The following is a 19,171-nucleotide window of genomic DNA, read 5'->3' on the forward strand; positions in this document are numbered from 1 at the left end:
TAGGGTGGTTAGTAGGGTGTTTGCTTATTGGCTCAAGTCAAAAGTGCCCACTCCTAAGTGTTTATTGTATTCTGCTCCATAGATATGGGTTTTGCTTTACTCACAGTGAATGTGCTGGGATAAGATCCAACAAAAAACACAGTTTCCTCAGCTGGTAAATTAAGCAGGCCTTTTCCTTCTCTTGCCTCCATGCTTTGTTTAACTATTTTTGTTTCTTCTGAGTCCATGGACATTGCCATCTGACCATACTGTAGATTCCTGCACACAAAGAATACACAAATACAGTAGAAGTACAGAGTAAATACAGCTAGAATATAATGTCGGTAATGATGGTGTGCATGTTTCCTACCTCTCCAGGACAATTTTGTTGAAGTAATCCTTACTCACGTCCTCAGTCATTAGCACCTGCGCTGTATCTTCTCCCACATTGAAGTACCAGCGCAGCTTTGATCCTTCCAGTGTCAGTGCCATATAATCGTTTTTGGACTACAACACACATACAGCACAGACACGCGTTTATATTCACACATACTGTGTATAATTAATCATGCGCAACTCAAAACACCTTAATATAATGCATGACATGCAACATATCATAAAGGTACAAATCACTGTCAGGCTGAGGTGGTTGGCTTACATCTTTGTTTCCAAGGTAGAGGACAAACTGGGGTTTGGCGGTGTCAGTTTGGCGTCGTGTACGTGTGGTACGTGGTAGCTTGATGTACATGTGTAGCGTTGAATAGGCTGCCAAGTCGGCCACATTACTGGGCGTCCTCACTTGTACTCCTGAGTTACCATTAAACTGCATCGACACGCTCACCTGAAGAACAGACAGTCGAGTCACCGCCCGTAGCACTGGGGAAAAACTGGGGATACTTTGAGACTTCTGAAGAACTGTACCTTGTTGGCAGCATTGCGAGCCTGTTCAATGAGCTGGCGGATTCTCTGGATGCTGTCGGAGATGTTGGACGGCTGAAATGAGGTGTTCTGCAGACGATCCAACTTCTTCATCAGCTGAGGAAGAGTGTCGCTCAGCGCCACCACTGCAGGAACACAGAAACATATTGGACTTGATGTGAAAGGCAAGTCAAGATCACTCATGCTCACTCAGGAGAGCTTCCTCACACGCACCTGTAGTACTGGCATCATTGAGGGCTTTGTTGATATCATCGCTGGTGGCGTTGGAGTCTCCGTACTGCTTCTGCCATTCCTCCAGCTGCTTCTGAATTGGAGCCAGCGTGTTGCTAACATTAGCCACCGTGTTGTTAGCCTGCTCCACTGCACTCTCAGCTGCGGCGATGTCTTTCGCTATGTCTTCTGCATCATTTCAACACATTTGAATGACAATGTTTTGGTCATGGTTTTTATTCAATTAAGCTTGACAGACAATAATAGTGTTTAAAAGTTTGCAGGCAGTATTCTTTTTTTTTATCAGCAAGGATGCATTAAAGTGATCAAAAGTGACAGTAAATGCAATTATAAGATTTCAAATAAATTGTGTTCTTTTGAACTTTCTATGCTCAAAGAATCCTGAAGAAAATCTATTTAAATCTCCACAAAAATGTTAAGAAGTGCAACTGTTTTAACATTAATATTAATAAGAAGAGTTAAAAAGTTTATTGAGCAGCGAATCAGCATATTAGAATGATTTCTGAAGGATCATGTGACACTGAGTAATGATGAGCATCACAGGAATAAATTACATTTTAAGACCTTGAAATAGAAAAAAGTTATTTTAAATTAGATTATCTCACAATATTATAGTTTTACTGTATTTTTGATCAAATAAATGATTCTTTTGAATCATTCTTCTTCTTTCTAAAACATAAAAAAAAATCTTACCAACCCCAAACTTTTAAACGGTAGTGTACTTATTTGCAAGTTAGCTAGACTAAGACTTTGAGCTCTGACCTCGACTGACGTTGAGGCTATTCTGAATGTTCTTTAGGTCTCGCAGCATCTTCTTTTTCTTCTTTTCAGCATCCTGCAAACTTTTCTGTATTGAGTCCACACGTGGCTTTAGACCTGACAAAGATATAGTAATGGCCTGTATTACACCGAGGTTCATAACAGCAAAGATGTAGGCCTACCTTGCTGTTCTTACTTTGACTGCTGTTATTCAGTTCCTCTGCTTCCTTCACAAGCTCATTACTCTGATTCTTCAGTGCAGAAGCTTGTTGGGGCAGGTCTTTGTCCTTTATGTTCTAGATCAATAAACTTGTGTCACTTACTCATGTTTTCAGAGCAATTAAGATGCATTGATGTGCATGTATTGACTGTACCTCCAGAGCCTCAGTAGCAGCTTCATTGGCATTCTTAGCTGCAGTCTCGGCTTCCAGCACACTGTTTATAATGTCAGTGTATGCGCGAGATGCGTTCAGAGCACGCTGTACGAAGCCGTCTTGATTGGAGCTAGATATTAGACTGCACAACAACAAACGCAAGGCCACAATTTTACATATAAAAATACATTCATCATATTAGAGGAGGTCATGGTAGAGAGTACAAGAATGTGCACAATATATAGCCAAGCTGACATACTGATTAATATTCAGGAATTTTAAGATTATCGGATCAGTCAATAACTGTTTCTTCTTGGCTGATTAACAGACATAGCAGCAAAATTTAGCTGTCAACCGATTGTTCAGTTTTTCAATTTCAAAATTTATTTCCATGGTTATTTGCATGTTATTTTAAAATTGCCTTTACTTTTCTTTGTTTTTATCATGTTTGTGTAATGCACTTTTGAATTATCATTGTATATGAAATGTGTTATATATATAAAATTTATTGTGTCCAATAATTACATAAAATATTGTGTAAAATATTTGTTCAGTTCAGCAAGTTTGTGGATCCCTTATGTGCTGCCCTTTAATTATGTACACTGGGATACATCTGTCACCCTGCTAGCATCTAGCATCAGAATTGCTCATTAAAAACCAATATAAGTTGACCACTTCACCTGGAAAGATTGTTGGCGAGCTGGTCCAGCATTTCAGCGTGTTTCTCTGCAGCCTCCACCAGGGGAATTTTATTGGCGGAGGGAGCATATTTCTGTACCTTCTCAGCTAGAGGCTGCCGCGCTCCATCCAACTGAGCAGCCAGACGCTCATAGTCCTGACAGAGACGACACAACATGCATGAGTCCAAGGATAAGCTCAATGAAGTTCATTTATAATACACAGAAACGCTATATTTGATTCTGCATACATATGAATATGTACCTCTTTGGAGTCCTGGAGCATGGAAAGGAGGTCGTTGACCTGTGTCACATCATCCTCTGCCATCTGAAGCTGGTTCTCCACCTCCTTCCGCTTCTTCAGCAGGTTATTTACTATGTTCTAGAAAAACACAACAGAGAAATTAATTTATTCATATTGCATTTCCATTAAATTCTTCATCCAATTCAACTTCCTTTGATGTGTGGAACTCAAATTCTAATACTTCAAATCCAATTCTGTGTATGTGCATGTGTTTCTATAAATACCTGCAAATCCTCCATGCGTTTCTCATTAATATTGTTGGCCTCTACGGCGTTTGCTGTGTTTTTGACGGCCTCGTTCATAGCGTCTCTCAGGTCCATCAGCTGCTGATTGAACTGGTTCAGTTTGTTTCTGATGTTCTCTGCCACAGCCTCATTATTTAGTGTCCGGTTTGCAATCTCATTTTTCACACGATCTACCACTACAGAGAGACAACAACTGTGAAGGACAAGGTCTACAATCTTAAAACAGAGAAAAAAAAAAAAAAACATGTAGCACTTATAAATGGCAATACAAAAGTGCTGGCTTTTTATTTGTTCTAGATTTGTGTTCCTTTTAGTATAATGTATTATAACTGAGGTTATATTTATTTGTAAGATCATATAATGCATTATAATGTGCATTACAAAGCAAAGTTAATGCATTAAAAATACTTTTATAATATATAGTTATTTAGAGCTTCAATCTAACTTTTCCCAATCCAAAATCAAGTTTTTTTATATGGGGTTAAAGCTTAGAAAGGTTATAAAATGATCAGTTACATGCAGGACTGTTACAGAATAAAATGAAAAAGCCTGAGGTTGGTGAACATTTCTCTTAGACTTGGTCTGTCCTGTCACTTACATTTGTTGGCCAGGTCCAGCTCATTTTCTGCTAGTTTCTTCTGGAAGTTGAAGCCCCTGAAGCGCATGTCTCTGAGCATGGACTCCACCTCAGCTATATTTCGAGCCAGTTCCTTCTCATCGATCACCATGCTCTCGTTTTGCGCTGTCCGGTTCACCTGCAGTATAATATCTGAGCAGATGCAGAAATGTTGTCAGTTGAATGTGAGTAAATGGGTAAAAAAATGTAATAAGATAGTTTTTTCTTTATCACACTCGTACCTCGCACATCTCCCATGATGCCTTTGATGAATCCAAGCAGGTCTTGTGCTCTAGTGTGTGTGGAGTTAGTGTTGTCCTCTAAAGCATTGCCTTTTTTTTGTGTGACTGAGGCCTAAAACACAGACACACAAAAGCAAATTATGGTCAAATGGTCCTTTTTACACGATGGTTTGAAAACAGCAAAAATTATATTGATGATATTTTCCCATACCTTCTCCTCTAACTCTGTAATATCCAAGTCAATGATTTGCAGCTCTCCCTCCAGCATACTGGCCTGGTTCCTGCTCTTGTCCAGAGTGCTGTTGTAGTTATTTATGGCATTCTGGGGCATAAAGATATAGTTACAATTATAATACTACACATAACTAAAGGTTAAAGTGAGGCAAATAGTAAAATCTAAAATTCCTAATAGAGAGTGAGAGAGTGTTTGTGTGTGTGTGAGAGAGAGAGAAAGAGACTCACAGCAACGTCCTGAATGGATGCATTGAGGCGGTTTAGTTGAGCCCAGGCGACTGAGCTGGCATTGAGGCTGCTCAGCTGATGGGCAATGGACTGATAACGTTCGTTTACCTTGTCCAGATCCTCCAGCAGCACTATCACACAGCTGTCACAGGCTAAAAACATAATGCAACAGATGTGTGAAATAAACTGCAAAATTCAAAAAATATTGTTCACTTTACCTTTGTTATGACAGAGTGAATTAATGAATGAATTAATGAGTGAGTGAGGGAATTAATTATTGACTCGATGTATAATTTGGTTATTGAGTGAGTGTATATTTACTACCATTCAATTTATTTGGGGTTGGTAAAATTTTGTTTTACTTGACCAAAAATATTGCGATATTGTGAAATATTACTTCAATTTTAAATAACTGTTACTATTTTAATATATTTTAAAATGTAATTTATTCCTGTGATGTAAAGCTGAATTTTCAGATGTCAGATGTTCAGTGTCACATGATCATTCAGAAATCATTCTAATACGATGATTTGCTGCTCAAGAAACCTTCCTTTATTTCTTATTATCATCAATGTTAAAACATTTGTGCTGCTAAAGATTTTTATGGAAACTGTCATAATTTCTTTGGATTTTTTGATGAAAAGAAAGCTCAAAAGAACAGCATTTATTTGAAATAGAAATCTTTTGTAAAATTAGAAATGTCACTTTTGATCAATTTAATGCATCCTTAATGAATAAAAGTATTCATTTCTTTCAGACAAAAAAAATAAAAAATTGACCCCAAACATTTGAACGGTAGTGATAAATAAGTGAGTAAATGGATGAATAAATGAATCAATGAGTGAGTGAGTGAGTGAATGAATCAGTCAATAAGTGTATTCATGGACAAACGAGTGGCTGAGTGCAGTACTCACGCTGACAGTGCATATCTGCTCCATGAAGCACAGGGACACTGTATTTATTAAGACACGTGTCACACTGCTTCCCCGTCAGACCTGCTGCACAATGACACTCTCCTGTGCGAGGGTCACAGCGGCCTCCTCTACACTCACACTCTACAGACCACACACAAATACATCAATAAATTGAACTGATAATGTTTCATATTCCATATTCCTTCAGTGTGCATATGTATGTTTGACTCACTCTTGCAGCCATTAGGGCTGTAGCCCCAGTAACCTGGAGCACACTGGCGGCAGTTCGGTCCATTAACCCCAGGCTGACAGGCACACGTGCCGTTAACAGGGTCACAAGGCTGAACCAATGCCGCTGCTGCATGACAATCACACTTATGGCAGCCAGTGCAGGTCTCAAAGCCAAATGCCCCACCCTAAACAAAACAAAACAAAAAAAACATTACCATCAACTTCCGAGACGAAACAATAGATAAAGACAAAACAGACAGGCAGACATACCTCACAGCGGTCACAGTGGGCTCCCACCACACCAGGCTTACAGTGGCACTGCCCCGTGTAAGGGTCACAACGTTCAGTGCCACAAGGAGAACAGTTGCATCCTGGGTAATACAGGTGGGAAATAAGGCAATCATGAGAACTCTCTGAAAACAGGAAATACCATCCAGGTGGGATAAATTGAATTTTTTTCCAAATGTGTCTTACGAGTGCAGTCCTTGGCAGTGATGGCATCCCCGTAGAAACCCGGGGCGCAGATCTCACAGTGCGGCCCGGCGGAGTTGTGCATGCAGCTCTGACACTCGCCGGTCAAAGGGTGGCAGTCGCTGAACAGCATGTTGGGGTCTGAGTTTCCATTGCAGTTGCACGGCTGGCATGTGCTGCCAATCACCACTGGGTTTCCATAGTATCCTGGTGCACACCTGTATTAGGTTAAAAAAAATAGGGTAATTTTCATTAATATATATTATTTTTTAATTGACAGTAATTACATTTACATTAGATTTACATTTAATCATTTAGCAGACGCTTTTATCCAAATTAAATATTTAATTATTTAATAATACCAATAATATCTTTTGTATCATGTATAAATTGTATCATGTTTTAATTTAATATAAAAATTAGTGCTGTCAAACGATTAATCGCGAATAATTGCATCCAAAATAAAAGTTTTTGTTCACATAATATATATGTGTGTACTGTGTATATTTATTATGTATATATAAATACACACACATGCATGTATATATTGCATGCAGAAAAATATGTTATTTTTATATATTAAATATATTTATTTATTTATAATATAAATGATATGAATATAAATATAGACATGTAAATACATGTAAATATTTTCAAAATATACACTGTATGTGTGTGTATTTATATATACATAATAAATATACACAGAACACACACATATATTATGTGAACAAAAACTTTTATTTTGTATGCGATTAATCGCGAATAATCGTTTGACAGCACTAATAAATATTCTAATTGATACATTTTAATTATTTAATTTAATTTTTATTGCATTTTTATTTATTATTATGGCAAATCATAATAAATTAAAAAATAATACAAATTATTAATGATTAAATAACAATACCAATAAGCTTCATAACTGTACCTCTCACACTTGGATCCAGCATAGCCAGGCCTACATAGACACTGCATATGATTGGGCTTCTCCACACAGCGAACGGCAAAACTGACAACAAGATCAAACAGATGAGAATGAGGCATGCTGGGATATCCAGCACTGAAATCAGCTCTTACTGGGAGTAAAAGCAGAAACCAGAAAAGAAACCGGGAAGAAAAAAATACACTGGGACATTACATTTCAAGCAAATCAACAGGAGAAAGACTAAAAAAAAAGGTCTGAGACGAACAGGAAATAGTAAATTAGTGGTACAATAAATAAGACAAACTGACTTGTTTGAAGCCACTTGCAGCGGGCAGGGGCAGCTGGAGCAGGACACCGCGTGCCCATCAACAGTGTTGTTCCCATGAAAACCGCCCAGGCACTGCTCACAATGATTACCAGCGGTATTGTGGCGGCAGTTCTGTGTTTGAAGAGTTAAACTTTCAGAAAACACTAACTGAATCTCTTAGTTTTTTGGGGTTTTTTTGCTCCAACATCCATTCTTGGAACTTTGAGAGGTCTTTCCCAGGATCTTAAACCTTAATTAGATTTACGATTTTGTTTTCCATGAAGTTTGGCATTTTACTATACTCAGTGGAATCTGAAATAGCAATATATTGCCCATGTTGAAGTCTGTTATGTGATTTATATATGACTTAGTGAGATGGACTCACCACACATATGCCAGAGCCATCCAGACACTCATCAGAGTGACCGTTACAGTTACAAGGGACACACTTCCCGAGGAACAGCCCTTTAGTGTCTCTGTAGTAGCCTGGAGCACATTTCTGAGTGAAGGAATGAACATTTTAACAATGTCAGAACCCATTTTGAACAATTCAACAATATTTTTTTAATAATGACTTGTTTTCCATTAATCTGTATTTCTGATTGGATGGGTTATAAAATGTAATAAATAAAAAATACCAAATCATTTTTTTTTTTCTGTATGTCTTGTATGAGAATTGCTAGTATTCATATACCATTTCCAAAATATAATTTATAGCACAATTCGCCACAAACAGGGTACAATTTACACTTTTTGTATTGTATTTTATTCATTGTATTGAATATTTATGAAATAAATAATGTAAAAATAAATACTATAAAATACAAAAGATGCAAAATAAATTTTTTTGAAGGTTTGACTGATTCTTTGTTGATAAATAAATAAATTGGCCACACTTCAGTATAGGGACCAATTCTCACTATTAACTAGTTGCTTATTAGCATGCATATTACTAGAATATTGGCTGTTTATTAATACTTATGAAGCACGTATTTTGCATGACCATATTCTACATCCTTAATCCTACCCAATACCTAAACTTAACAACTACCTTACTAACTATTTCTAAGCAGTAATTAGGAGTTTATTGAGTCGTAGTTAATAGTTATTTAATAGTGAGAACAGGACCTTAAAATAAAGTGTAACCAATACCTTTTCGTGTTTAAAGCAGTAATGTTCAAACTCCTACAATACAGCATCAGTACAGAACTTTTCCAGCAGCGATATTTTATTCTAGCTTTAATAAGCAGGCAAATTGGTTTATTTATTAAAATTCACACAAAGCTCAAAAGTAAAAAGGCATTAATTGAGAGTATAGAAAATTGATTGCATAAAATCATTGGTAACACTTTACAATAAGGTTCATTAGTTAACTACATTAGTTAACATGAACTAATAATGAACTGCACTTATACAGCGTTTATTAATCTTTGTTAATGTTAATTTCAACATTTAATAATACATTATTAAAATCTTGTTAACATTAGGTAATGCACTGTGAACTAACATGAACTAACAATGAACATCTGTATTTTTATTAACTAACGTTAGCGAAGATTAGTAAATACAGTAACAAATGTATTGCTCATGGTTAGTTCATGTTAGTTAATACATTAACTAATGTTTAACTAATGAACCTTATTGTAAAGTGTTACCAAATCATTTGTTTTTGTTAAAACACACTACCTGACAGGAGTCTCCTAGATAGTTTCCTGGGCAGAGACAAATTTCAACATTGTTTGCATGGCGACCAGAGGGCAGGTTGTCAGCCCCCTCCAGCACAGCAGCGCGCAGCGACACAGACTGGGCAGACTGAGAGTGCAGCGCTCTGATCTGCAGGGACTCCAGCGCCACCAACACCATCATCAGCTCCTCACGGGACACAGAGTTCCCTGTCTGAGCGTGCCTGAAACTCTCCTGCAATGAGAAAGAGGAAACTTGAATTGCAACAACTGTGCATTTGCAGACTTTTCTTTTTAGTTTGGCACTAAGTTCTTCACCTCCACCAGGTGAACGATGCCCTCATGAGGGTCTTCAGGAGAGGAATACTCTCTTTCCATGTACACTAGAGTCATCTGATTCCCCTGTACACAAAGACTTTCAGTTAGGCCTCAAGTAAAAACTCCTGGTAAACTTGACAGAAGGAGACTCCTTGCTCTAGTACCTTGAGTATAACATCAGGCCGTGTGGTCTCAACTATCAGAAAAGCATCACCTCTCATGGTCTGCGTATGCAAGCGATAACGCAGATAGCCTCCGTAGGATGACACCTACAGGTACACATAGAAAAGAAAAGACAAAATCAGCTTAAGACAAGATTTCTCAAGCAACATAAGACTGCACTAAGCCTGCGTTTAATCTGACGCTTATCAACAACATTTAGCACCAGCCCAAACAAGGTGTGCGTGAGTTATCGGATTGTTTGTCTGACCCTCATGTTTCCTGTAGCATTAATGTGAGTTATCTGATGGAGATTCAGTTCAGCTGTCCATCTGGCCCCTTACTGTCTGACCGCCGTCTAGCCCATAAGCTCGGTGAAAACATATGTCACAGCAGCTGCCATGTTGTCATAATAAGACTCATATAGGATATAAAGTCTAGGTGTAGAAGATCAGAGCACAGAAATGCTATTCACGACTCTGGCTGAGTGATATGTTTGAAATTGTGAATATCACAGATTGTTGTGGACTCACTTTATCGCTGAGGTAAGCATGAGGAGCGTGCCAGTGGAGGTCCTGAGAGACGTCGGGTACATCACTCAGATCAGCCTCCACCAGATCTTGATCGAGATATGTGGACACGGGAACTTCCTGTCTGTCACTTCTCAATAGCACCCAGCCAGCCATGTCCATGATCTGTAGGGGTGGCCAGATCAAAGCAGAGACATCAGTTAAATGTTATAGCAGTCAGTTATTAAACTTTTTCACAGACATCCAGTACACATATGTTCACTGAAAAGAATGATAACCTACAGTTCAAGCAAGTCAGATGTTGATTTTGTAACTGAATTGACTGATTCAATAAATTCGTTCAGAGAAAGATTTGTAATATGAGGGCCTTATTAATTATACATTAAAGGGAAAGTTGAAATTGAAAATTCTGTCATTAATTACTCACCCTTATGTTGCTCCAAACCTGTAAGACCTTTGTTCATCTTCCGAACACAAATTAAGATATTTTTGATGAAATCCGAGAGCTTTCTGACCCTGCATAGACAGCAACACAACTACCACGTTCAAGGCCCAGAAAGGTAGTAAGGACATCGTTAAAATAGTTCATGTGACATCAGTGGTTCAAATCTAATATTATGAAAACTTTTCATATGGATACTTTTCGTGTGACTATTTTAACGATGTTCTTACTACCTTTCTGGTCTTTGAACGTAGTAGCTGTGTTGCTGTCTATGCATTGTCTGAAAGCTCTCGGATTTCATCAAAAATATCTTAATTTGTGTTCGGAAGATGAACGAAGGTCTTACAGGTTTGGAGCAACATAAGGGTGAGTAATTAATGACGGAATTTTAATTTTCAACTTGAGAATAAAAGACTTCTTTCAAAAACATTAAAAAAATCTTACCATCCCCAAACCTTTGAACAGTAATGTATATGCGCATGTATAAAGGTGAATGATTTCTTTATTTATTAAACAACATCTCTTTATCTTCAGTAGAGTACCTCACTCCTCCGTTTGTCAGAGCTGTGGCAGCGGTCAGTGGCTCCAAAGCAGAAGCACTTGGTGCAGCCTTTAGCATTAGTGGGGTCCAAATGGAACGTTCCCAGTTTGCACTGGTCACAGCGAGAGCCTTCCACATTTTCCTGAGAGAGAGCAGACACATCATTGATATACAACACGAATTCCGGAAATGTTGGGACGTTTTTTACATTTGAATAAAATGAAAACTAAAAGACTTTCAAATCACATGAGCCAATATTTTATTCACAATAGAACATAGAGAACATAACAAATGTTTAAACAGAGAAATTTTACACTTTTATCCACTAAATGAGCTCATTTCAAATTTGATGTCTGCTACAGGTCTCAAAAAAGTTGGCACAGGGGCAACAAAGGGCTGAAAAAGCAAGAAATTTTGAAAAGATTCAGCTGGGAGAACATCTAGCAACTAATTAAGTTAATTGACATCAGGTCTATAACACGATTAGCTATAGAAGGGATGTCTTAGAGAGGCAGAGTCTCTCAGAAGTAAAGATGGGCAGAGGCTCTCCAATCTGTGAAAGAGTGTATAAAAAGATTGTGGAATACTTTAAAAACAACGTTCCTCAACGTCAAATTGCAAAGGCTTTGCAAATCTCATCATCTACAGTGCATAACATCATCAAAAGATTCAGAGAAACTGGAGAAATCTCTGTGCGTAAAGGACAAGGCCGAAGACCTTTGTTGGATGGCCGTGGCCTTCGGGCCCTCAGACGACACTGCATCACTCATCGGCATGATTCTGTCATTGACATTACTAAATGGGCCCAGGAATACTTCCAGAAACCACTGTCGGTAAACACAATCCGCCGTGCCATCTGCAGATGCTAAATAAAGCTCTATCATGCAAAAAGGAAGCCATATGTGAACATGGTTCAGAAGCGCCATCGTGTCCTGTGGGCCAAGGCTCATTTAAAATGGACTGTTTCAAAGTGAAAAAGTGTTCTATGGTCAGACGAGTCCAAATTTGACATTCTTGTTGGAAATCACGGACGCCATGTCCTCCGGGCTAAAGAGGTGGGAGACCTTCCAGCGTGTCATCAGCGTTCAGTTCAAAAGCCAGCATCTCTGATGGTATGGGGGTGCATAAGTGTGTACGGTATGGGCAGCTTGCATGTTTTGGAAGGTACTATGAATGCTGAAAGGTATATAAAGGTTTTAGAACAACATATGCTCCCCTCCAGATGACGTCTATTTCAGGCAAGGCCTTGTGTATTTCAGCAGGACAATGCAAAACCACATACTGCAACTATTACAACAGCATGGCTTCGTAGTAGAAAAGTCCGGGTGCTAAATTGGCCTGCCTGCAGTCCAGATCTTTCACCTATTGAGAACATTTGGCGTGTCATTAAATGAAAACTACGTCAAAGATGACCACGAACTCTTCAGCAGCTGGAAACCTATATCAGGCAAGAATGGGACCAAATTCCAACACCAAAACTCCAGAAACTCATAACCTCGATGCCCAGACGTCTTCAAACTGTTTTGAAAAGAAGAGGAGATGCTACACCATGGTAAACATACCCCCGTCCCAACTATTTTGAGACCTGTAGCAAGCATCAAATTTGAAATGAGCTCATTTTGTGCATAAAATTGTAAAATTTTTCAGTTTAAACATTTGTTATGTTCTATTGTCAATAAAATATTGGCTCATGTGATTTGAAAGTCTTTTAGTTTTCATTTTATTCAAATTTAAAAAACGTCCCAACATTTCCGGAATTCGGGTTGTAACAGATGAGGGAGATTCCTGAATGTTATATTATAACATTACTGTAATATTTACATATAATATGAGAGGGGCACCTTGCATAAGCAGCGTCCGGTGATAGAGTCACAGACATCTTTCTCAGTTCCTGCCTCGCTGCAGTCACATGGTCTGCAGTTGGGGTATCCATAAAAACCTGGGGCACACCTGTCACACTGACGGCCAACAATGTTGTTCCTGCACCTGAGGACAGAATAATGTGCTTTAGCATGATGCAAATAACACAAAATATATATGTATGTATTGTAGCAGCGTTCCTATCATGTCTGGACAAAACCAACAAGCTCTCATGTGAAAGAGGGAATGTGGTTAAGAAATGTGACAATCTTCTGTGACCCAAAATATGGGCATTATACTCTACCAAACCCAGTCTAAAAACAACCTCTTGGCTTGGGCCTAATGCATTCTTTCCAACTATCTAAGCAAACTGCCATAGTTATTGTTCATTTATCCAGTTATAGTTAATGAACGTGACCTCAATGGATGATGCATGAACAGTTATAATTTATGACATCCTCTCTAAGTGCAGAGATGCTGGTGAGATTTTGCGGCTCACAGTCACAGCAGTTCAAATCCTGCCTCCCTGTGAATTTTAAACAATGCCTAATGAGGGGACGGTGCCGCCAACAGACTGAAATAAAATCTCCTGAAAATAAATACCTCTGGAATTCCTGCACTTAATCCTTATATAGACAGTATTGTTATAACCAGAGACAGTGGTTAATAATATCAGTCTTTCAGGCAGTGCTTCACAGAAAAAAAGATTGGCTCAGGCGTAAAAGGTCAGTTGTAAACACTCCATTAACTCCATTCCAATCCAAACGACTTGACTTCAAATGGCAGACACGTTTAGTCTCACAAATTTCAAGAATTGAACAGCATAATTCACCCCACAATCAAAAGAACAAAATAACAAATTACAATGCTTATATTTTCCATTGGACCATTATTTTTATATATATAAAAAGAAGCACATTTTCCCTTCATTTTAATTGTTCACTACTTTATAAGGTTAAAACGGTTTGCCATGCTGGCTATAAATAGAAGAACTGTCACAGGAGTGAGGTAATAAGATCGCATATATTATATCCTTCAGACATCATTGAAAAAAAAAAGGGCTTAACTGCCCCCTTGATGGTGTTCTTAAAAGTGACCCTGGACCACAAAACCAGTCTTAAGTTGCTGGGGTATATTTGTAGCAATAGCCAAAAATACACAGTATGGGTCAAAATTATTGATTTTTCTTTTATGCCAAAAATCTATGTAAAGATCATGTTCCATGAAGATATTTTGTAAATTCCCTGCTGTAAATATATCAAAACTTAATTTCTTATTAGTAATATGCATTGCTAAGAACTTCATTTGGACAACTTTAAAGGCGATTTTCTCAATATTTAGATTTTTTTGCACCCTCAGATTCCAGATTTTCAAATAGTTGTATCTCGGCCAAACATTGTCCTAACATAACAAACTATACATCAATGGAAAGTGTATTTATTCAGCTTTCAGATGATGTATAAATCGAAAAATTGAACCTAATGACTGGTTTTGTGGTGCAGGGTCACAAATAGTCATTGATGGGCCGAACAGGCAAAAGGCTTCATGTTGTTCATACAACATTTTTTTTTCTTCCCATTTATTGATGGGCAGAAATTGCTTCATGTTGTTCATACAATATACAGGTGCTGGTCATATAATTAGAATATCATCAAAAAGTTGATTTATTTCACTAATTCCATTCAAAAAGTGAAACTTGTATATTATATTCATTCATTACACACAGACTGATATATTTCAAATGTTTACTTCTTTTAATTTTGATGATTAGAGCTTACAGCTCATGAAAGTCAAAAATCAGTATCTCAAAATATTAGAATATTTACATTTGAGTTTGAATAAATGACCATCCCTACAGTATAAATTCTGGGTATCTCTTGTTCTTTGAAACCACAATAATGGGGAAGACTGCTGACTTGGCAATGATCCAGAAGACGAACATTGACACCCTCCACAAAGAGGGTAAGTCACAGAAGATCATTACTGAAAGGTGTGGCTGTTTACAGAGTGCTGTATCAAAGCATATTAAATGCAAAGTTGACTGGAAGGAAGAATTTGGGTAGGAAAAGGTGCACAAGCAACAGGGATGACCGCAAGCTTGAGAATACAGTCAAGCAAAGCCGATTCAAACACTTGGGAGAGCTTCACAAGGAGAGAACTGAAGCTAGAGTCAGTGCATCAAGAGTCACCACGCTCAGACGTCTTCAGGAAAATGGCTACCAAGCCACTTCTGAACCAGAGACAACGTCAGAAGCATCTTAACTGGGCTGTGGAGAAAAAGAACTGGACTGTTGCTCAGTGGTCCAAAGTCCTCTTTTCAGATGAAAGTAAATTTTACATTTCACTTGGAAATCAAGGTCCCAGAGTCTGAAGGAAGAGTGGAGAGGCACAGAATCCATGTTGCTTGAAGTCCAGTGTGAAGTTTCCACAGTCAGTGATGATTTGGGCTGCCATGTCATCTGCTGGTGTTGGTCCACTGTGTTTTCTGAAGTCCACAGTCAACGCAGCCATCTACCAGGAAATTTTAGAGCACTTCATGCTTCCTTCTGTTGACAAGCTTTATGGAGATGCTGATTTCATTTTCCAGCAGGACTTGGCACCTGCCCACACTGCCAAAGGTACCAAAAGCTGGTTCAATGACCATAGTGTTACTGTGCTTGATTGGCCAGCAAACTCGCCTGACCTGAACCCCATAGAGAATCTGTGGGGTATTGTCAAGAGGAAGATGAGAGACACCAGACCCAACAATGCAGATGAGCTGAAGGCCACTATCAGAGCAAACACTATCAGAGCAAACTGGGCTCTCATAACACCTGAGCAGTGCCACAGACTGATCGACTCCATGCCACACCGCATTGCTGCAGTAATTCAGGCAAAAGGAGCCCCAACTAAGTATTGAGTGCTGTACATGCTCATACATTTTATTTTCATACTTTTCAGTTGGCCAAGATTTCTAAAAATCCTTTCTTTGTATTGGTCTTAAGTAATATTCTAATATTTTGAGATACTGATTTTTGACTTTCATGAGCTGTAAGCTCTTATCACCAAAATTAAAAGAAATAAACATTTGAAATATATCAGTCTGTGTGTAATGAATGAATATAATATACAAGTTTCACTTTTTGAATGGAATTAGTGAAATAAATCACTAATATATATATATATGCTTGTCCTGCTGTACTGTACCTGCACTGGCCGTCGCCTGTGTCACAGCCGATTTCCAGTGAAGCCACTCCAGGCCTGGAGCAGTTGCACATCTCACACCCCACCAGAGGATGGCAGCCAAATGTCTGGGGTTCACAGGTGACACAGTCCGGCTGCAGGGTCCGTGGAGGACAGATGCACTCACCCGTCACAGGCTCACACAGACGAGTACCACAGTTACATGCTAGAGAAAAAAAGCAAACAATATCAGCCATCCATCAATCCATCATTCCACCACGTGGTTGGTAGGGGTGTAACGGCACACATATTCATACCGAAAATTTTCGGTACGGGTCTTTCGGTTTGGTACGTGTGTGTACTGAACAAATCGTTCCATTTTTTCAGGAAATTCAGACAATAAATGGCGTTTTGGCGCTCTTTGATGTGGCGCGACAGATCGCTGTATACACGCAGTTCAAATGGCGGCGCGTAGCGCGAGTGAGCGCAATCACGATCAACCCTTCATCTTTACTACTAGTTTTAACGCAAAGTAAACATGAATGAACATCTCACCCCTCACGTAATCGCTCAATTAGTGTTTCAACCGCGGAAAGACGTCATTAAAACAGCTTGTAAACAAAATGTCCCTTAGCTTCATTTTTTTTTTACTTCAGGCAAGTCATCAGTGTCTCCAGCTCGTTATTTGCTAGAGAAATTAAGTCTAGTGAAGAGCATTTTGCTAAATATTAGACTATACTAATTATATTTTACTTTGCCTATTAGAAGAATCAGAATCAAAAAGAGCTTTTATTGTCAAGTATGCTTGCGCATACAAGGAATTTGTTTTAGTGTCATAAGCATCCAGTTCACAGAGACAACAACAACACACAGACAATAAAAATAAGATGAGAATAAAAAATACACATACGTAAATATAAATTTTTTAAAAAATGAAAAAGAAAAATAATTTGAAACATAAATGATTGTATACAGTTGTGCTACAGATGAAAGAGTGTGATAGAATAGAAGGAGATGCAGGGATGTACTAGGATGGAGGTGGTAGCAAATAAATATAAAGTTATTGCACATTGTTATTGTTATTGTTATGATCCATTCAGCAGACCGAACCGTTCTCTGTAGTCTTCTGATCCCTGATTTTGTAGCTGAGCCAAACCAGACAGTTATTGAAGTGCACAGGACAGACTCAATGACTGTTTCAGCAGCTCCTGTGGTAGGTTAAACTTCCTCAGCTGGCGAAGGAAGTACAACCTTTGTTGGGCTTTTTTTTACAATGGAGTTGATGTGAGTGTCCCAATTCAGGTCCTGAGAGATGATGGATCCCAGGAACTTGAATGTCTCCACTGCAGTCACAGTGCTGTCTATGATGGTGAGTGGGGGGAGTGCAGGGGGGTTTCTCCTGAAGTCCACGATCATCTCCACTGTTTTGAGTGTGTTGAGCTCCAGGTTGTTAAGACTGCACCAGACAGCCAGCTCTTTAACCTCCTGTCTGTAAGCAGACTCGTCACCGTCCTGGATGAGGCCGATGAGTGTGGTGTCGTCTGCAAACTTCAGGAGCTTGACAGAGGGGTCTTTAGAGGTGCAGTTGTTGGTGTACAGGGAGAAGAGCAGTGGGGAGAGAACACATCCCTGAGGGGCACCAGTGTTGGTGGAGTGGCTGTTTGACATTAATCTCCCCAGTTTCACTAGTTGCTGCCTATCTGTCAGAAAGCTGGTGATCAACTGACAGATAGAGCTAGGGACAGAGAGCTGGGCTAGTTTGGTCTGGAGGAGTGTAGGGATGATGGTGTTGAAGGCCAAACTAAAGTCCACAAACAGGATCCTCACATAAGTCCCTGATTTGTCCAGATGCTGCAGAATGTAATGCAGTCCCATGTTGACTGCATCATCCACGGACCTGTTTGTTCGGTAAGCAAACTGCAGGGGGTCCAGTAAGGGTCCATTGATGTCCTTCAGATAAGCCAGAACCAGTTTTTCAAATGACTTCATGACGACAGACGTTAGAGCCACAGGTCTGTAATCATTAAGTCCTGTTATCTTGGGTTTCTTTGGAACAGGGATGATGGTGGAGCGTTTGAAGCAGGTAGGCACTTCACACAACTCCAGAGATCTATTGAAGATCTGTGTGAAGATGGGGGCCAGCTGGTCAGCACATGTTTTCAAGCAGGCTGGTGTCACACCGTCTGGGCCTGGTGCCTTCCTTCTCTTGTTCTTCCTGAAGACGTGGCGCACATCTTCTTCACTGATCTGAAGTACAGGAGTGGGGGAGAGGGAGGTTGCTGGAAGTGTTAACAGTTGTGTAGAGAGATGGTCAGGATGGGTGTGGGGGGTTTCAAATCTACAAAAAATCTCATTCAGGTCTTCAGCAAGTTGTTGATTCACCTCAGTGCTGGGGGATGGTGTCCTGTACTTGGTGATGGCTTTCAGGCCTTTCCACACTGAAGCGGAGTCATTGGAAGTGAACTGATCTTCCAGCTTTTTAGCGTAGGTCCTTTTAGCCACTCTAATCTCCTTATTCAGTGTGTTCCTGGCCTGATTGTACAAGACTCTGTCCCCATTTCTGTAGGTGTCCTCTTTGGACTGACCAAGGTGTCTGAGTTTTGCTGTAAACCATGGCTTATCATTGTTGAATGTTACATACTGTAAGTCCTGGTGGGAATGCATATATCCTCACAGTAACTGATATATGGAGCTACAGTCTCTGTGAGCTCGTCCAGATTGGTGGCAGCAGTTTCAAAAACACTCCAATCAGTAAGGTCGAGACAGGCTTGTAAAACCCGCTCTGTCTTGTTGGTCCA

The 19,171-nt window shown here is 39.2% G+C and overlaps 1 protein-coding gene across 2 annotated transcripts in view; it reads right to left on the bottom strand.

Moving 5' to 3' along the window:
• lama5 (laminin, alpha 5) overlaps window positions 1–19,171 on the bottom strand; it is a 91,955-nt gene that overhangs the window by 8,677 nt on the left and 64,107 nt on the right. For both annotated transcript variants that reach the window (XM_058762852.1, XM_058762851.1), the window contains exons 35-63: window positions 16,398–16,599; window positions 13,193–13,337; window positions 11,353–11,493; window positions 10,372–10,533; window positions 9,844–9,948; window positions 9,680–9,763; window positions 9,366–9,596; window positions 8,065–8,178; window positions 7,681–7,811; window positions 7,376–7,456; window positions 6,448–6,662; window positions 6,244–6,344; window positions 5,975–6,158; window positions 5,743–5,883; window positions 4,829–4,980; window positions 4,578–4,688; window positions 4,367–4,478; window positions 4,107–4,277; window positions 3,488–3,684; window positions 3,225–3,341; window positions 2,963–3,117; window positions 2,283–2,424; window positions 2,105–2,204; window positions 1,912–2,025; window positions 1,132–1,317; window positions 901–1,043; window positions 638–820; window positions 350–486; window positions 105–258 (exon numbers count right to left, since the gene is read on the bottom strand). In XM_058762852.1, coding sequence (XP_058618835.1) covers window positions 105–258; window positions 350–486; window positions 638–820; window positions 901–1,043; window positions 1,132–1,317; window positions 1,912–2,025; window positions 2,105–2,204; window positions 2,283–2,424; window positions 2,963–3,117; window positions 3,225–3,341; window positions 3,488–3,684; window positions 4,107–4,277; window positions 4,367–4,478; window positions 4,578–4,688; window positions 4,829–4,980; window positions 5,743–5,883; window positions 5,975–6,158; window positions 6,244–6,344; window positions 6,448–6,662; window positions 7,376–7,456; window positions 7,681–7,811; window positions 8,065–8,178; window positions 9,366–9,596; window positions 9,680–9,763; window positions 9,844–9,948; window positions 10,372–10,533; window positions 11,353–11,493; window positions 13,193–13,337; window positions 16,398–16,599 — 4,211 coding nt within the window. The remainder of the gene's footprint in view (window positions 1–104; window positions 259–349; window positions 487–637; window positions 821–900; window positions 1,044–1,131; window positions 1,318–1,911; window positions 2,026–2,104; window positions 2,205–2,282; window positions 2,425–2,962; window positions 3,118–3,224; window positions 3,342–3,487; window positions 3,685–4,106; window positions 4,278–4,366; window positions 4,479–4,577; window positions 4,689–4,828; window positions 4,981–5,742; window positions 5,884–5,974; window positions 6,159–6,243; window positions 6,345–6,447; window positions 6,663–7,375; window positions 7,457–7,680; window positions 7,812–8,064; window positions 8,179–9,365; window positions 9,597–9,679; window positions 9,764–9,843; window positions 9,949–10,371; window positions 10,534–11,352; window positions 11,494–13,192; window positions 13,338–16,397; window positions 16,600–19,171) is intronic.

This window comes from Onychostoma macrolepis, chromosome 23, assembly GCF_012432095.1.
Source record: "Onychostoma macrolepis isolate SWU-2019 chromosome 23, ASM1243209v1, whole genome shotgun sequence".
Lineage (NCBI taxonomy): Eukaryota > Metazoa > Chordata > Actinopteri > Cypriniformes > Cyprinidae > Onychostoma > Onychostoma macrolepis.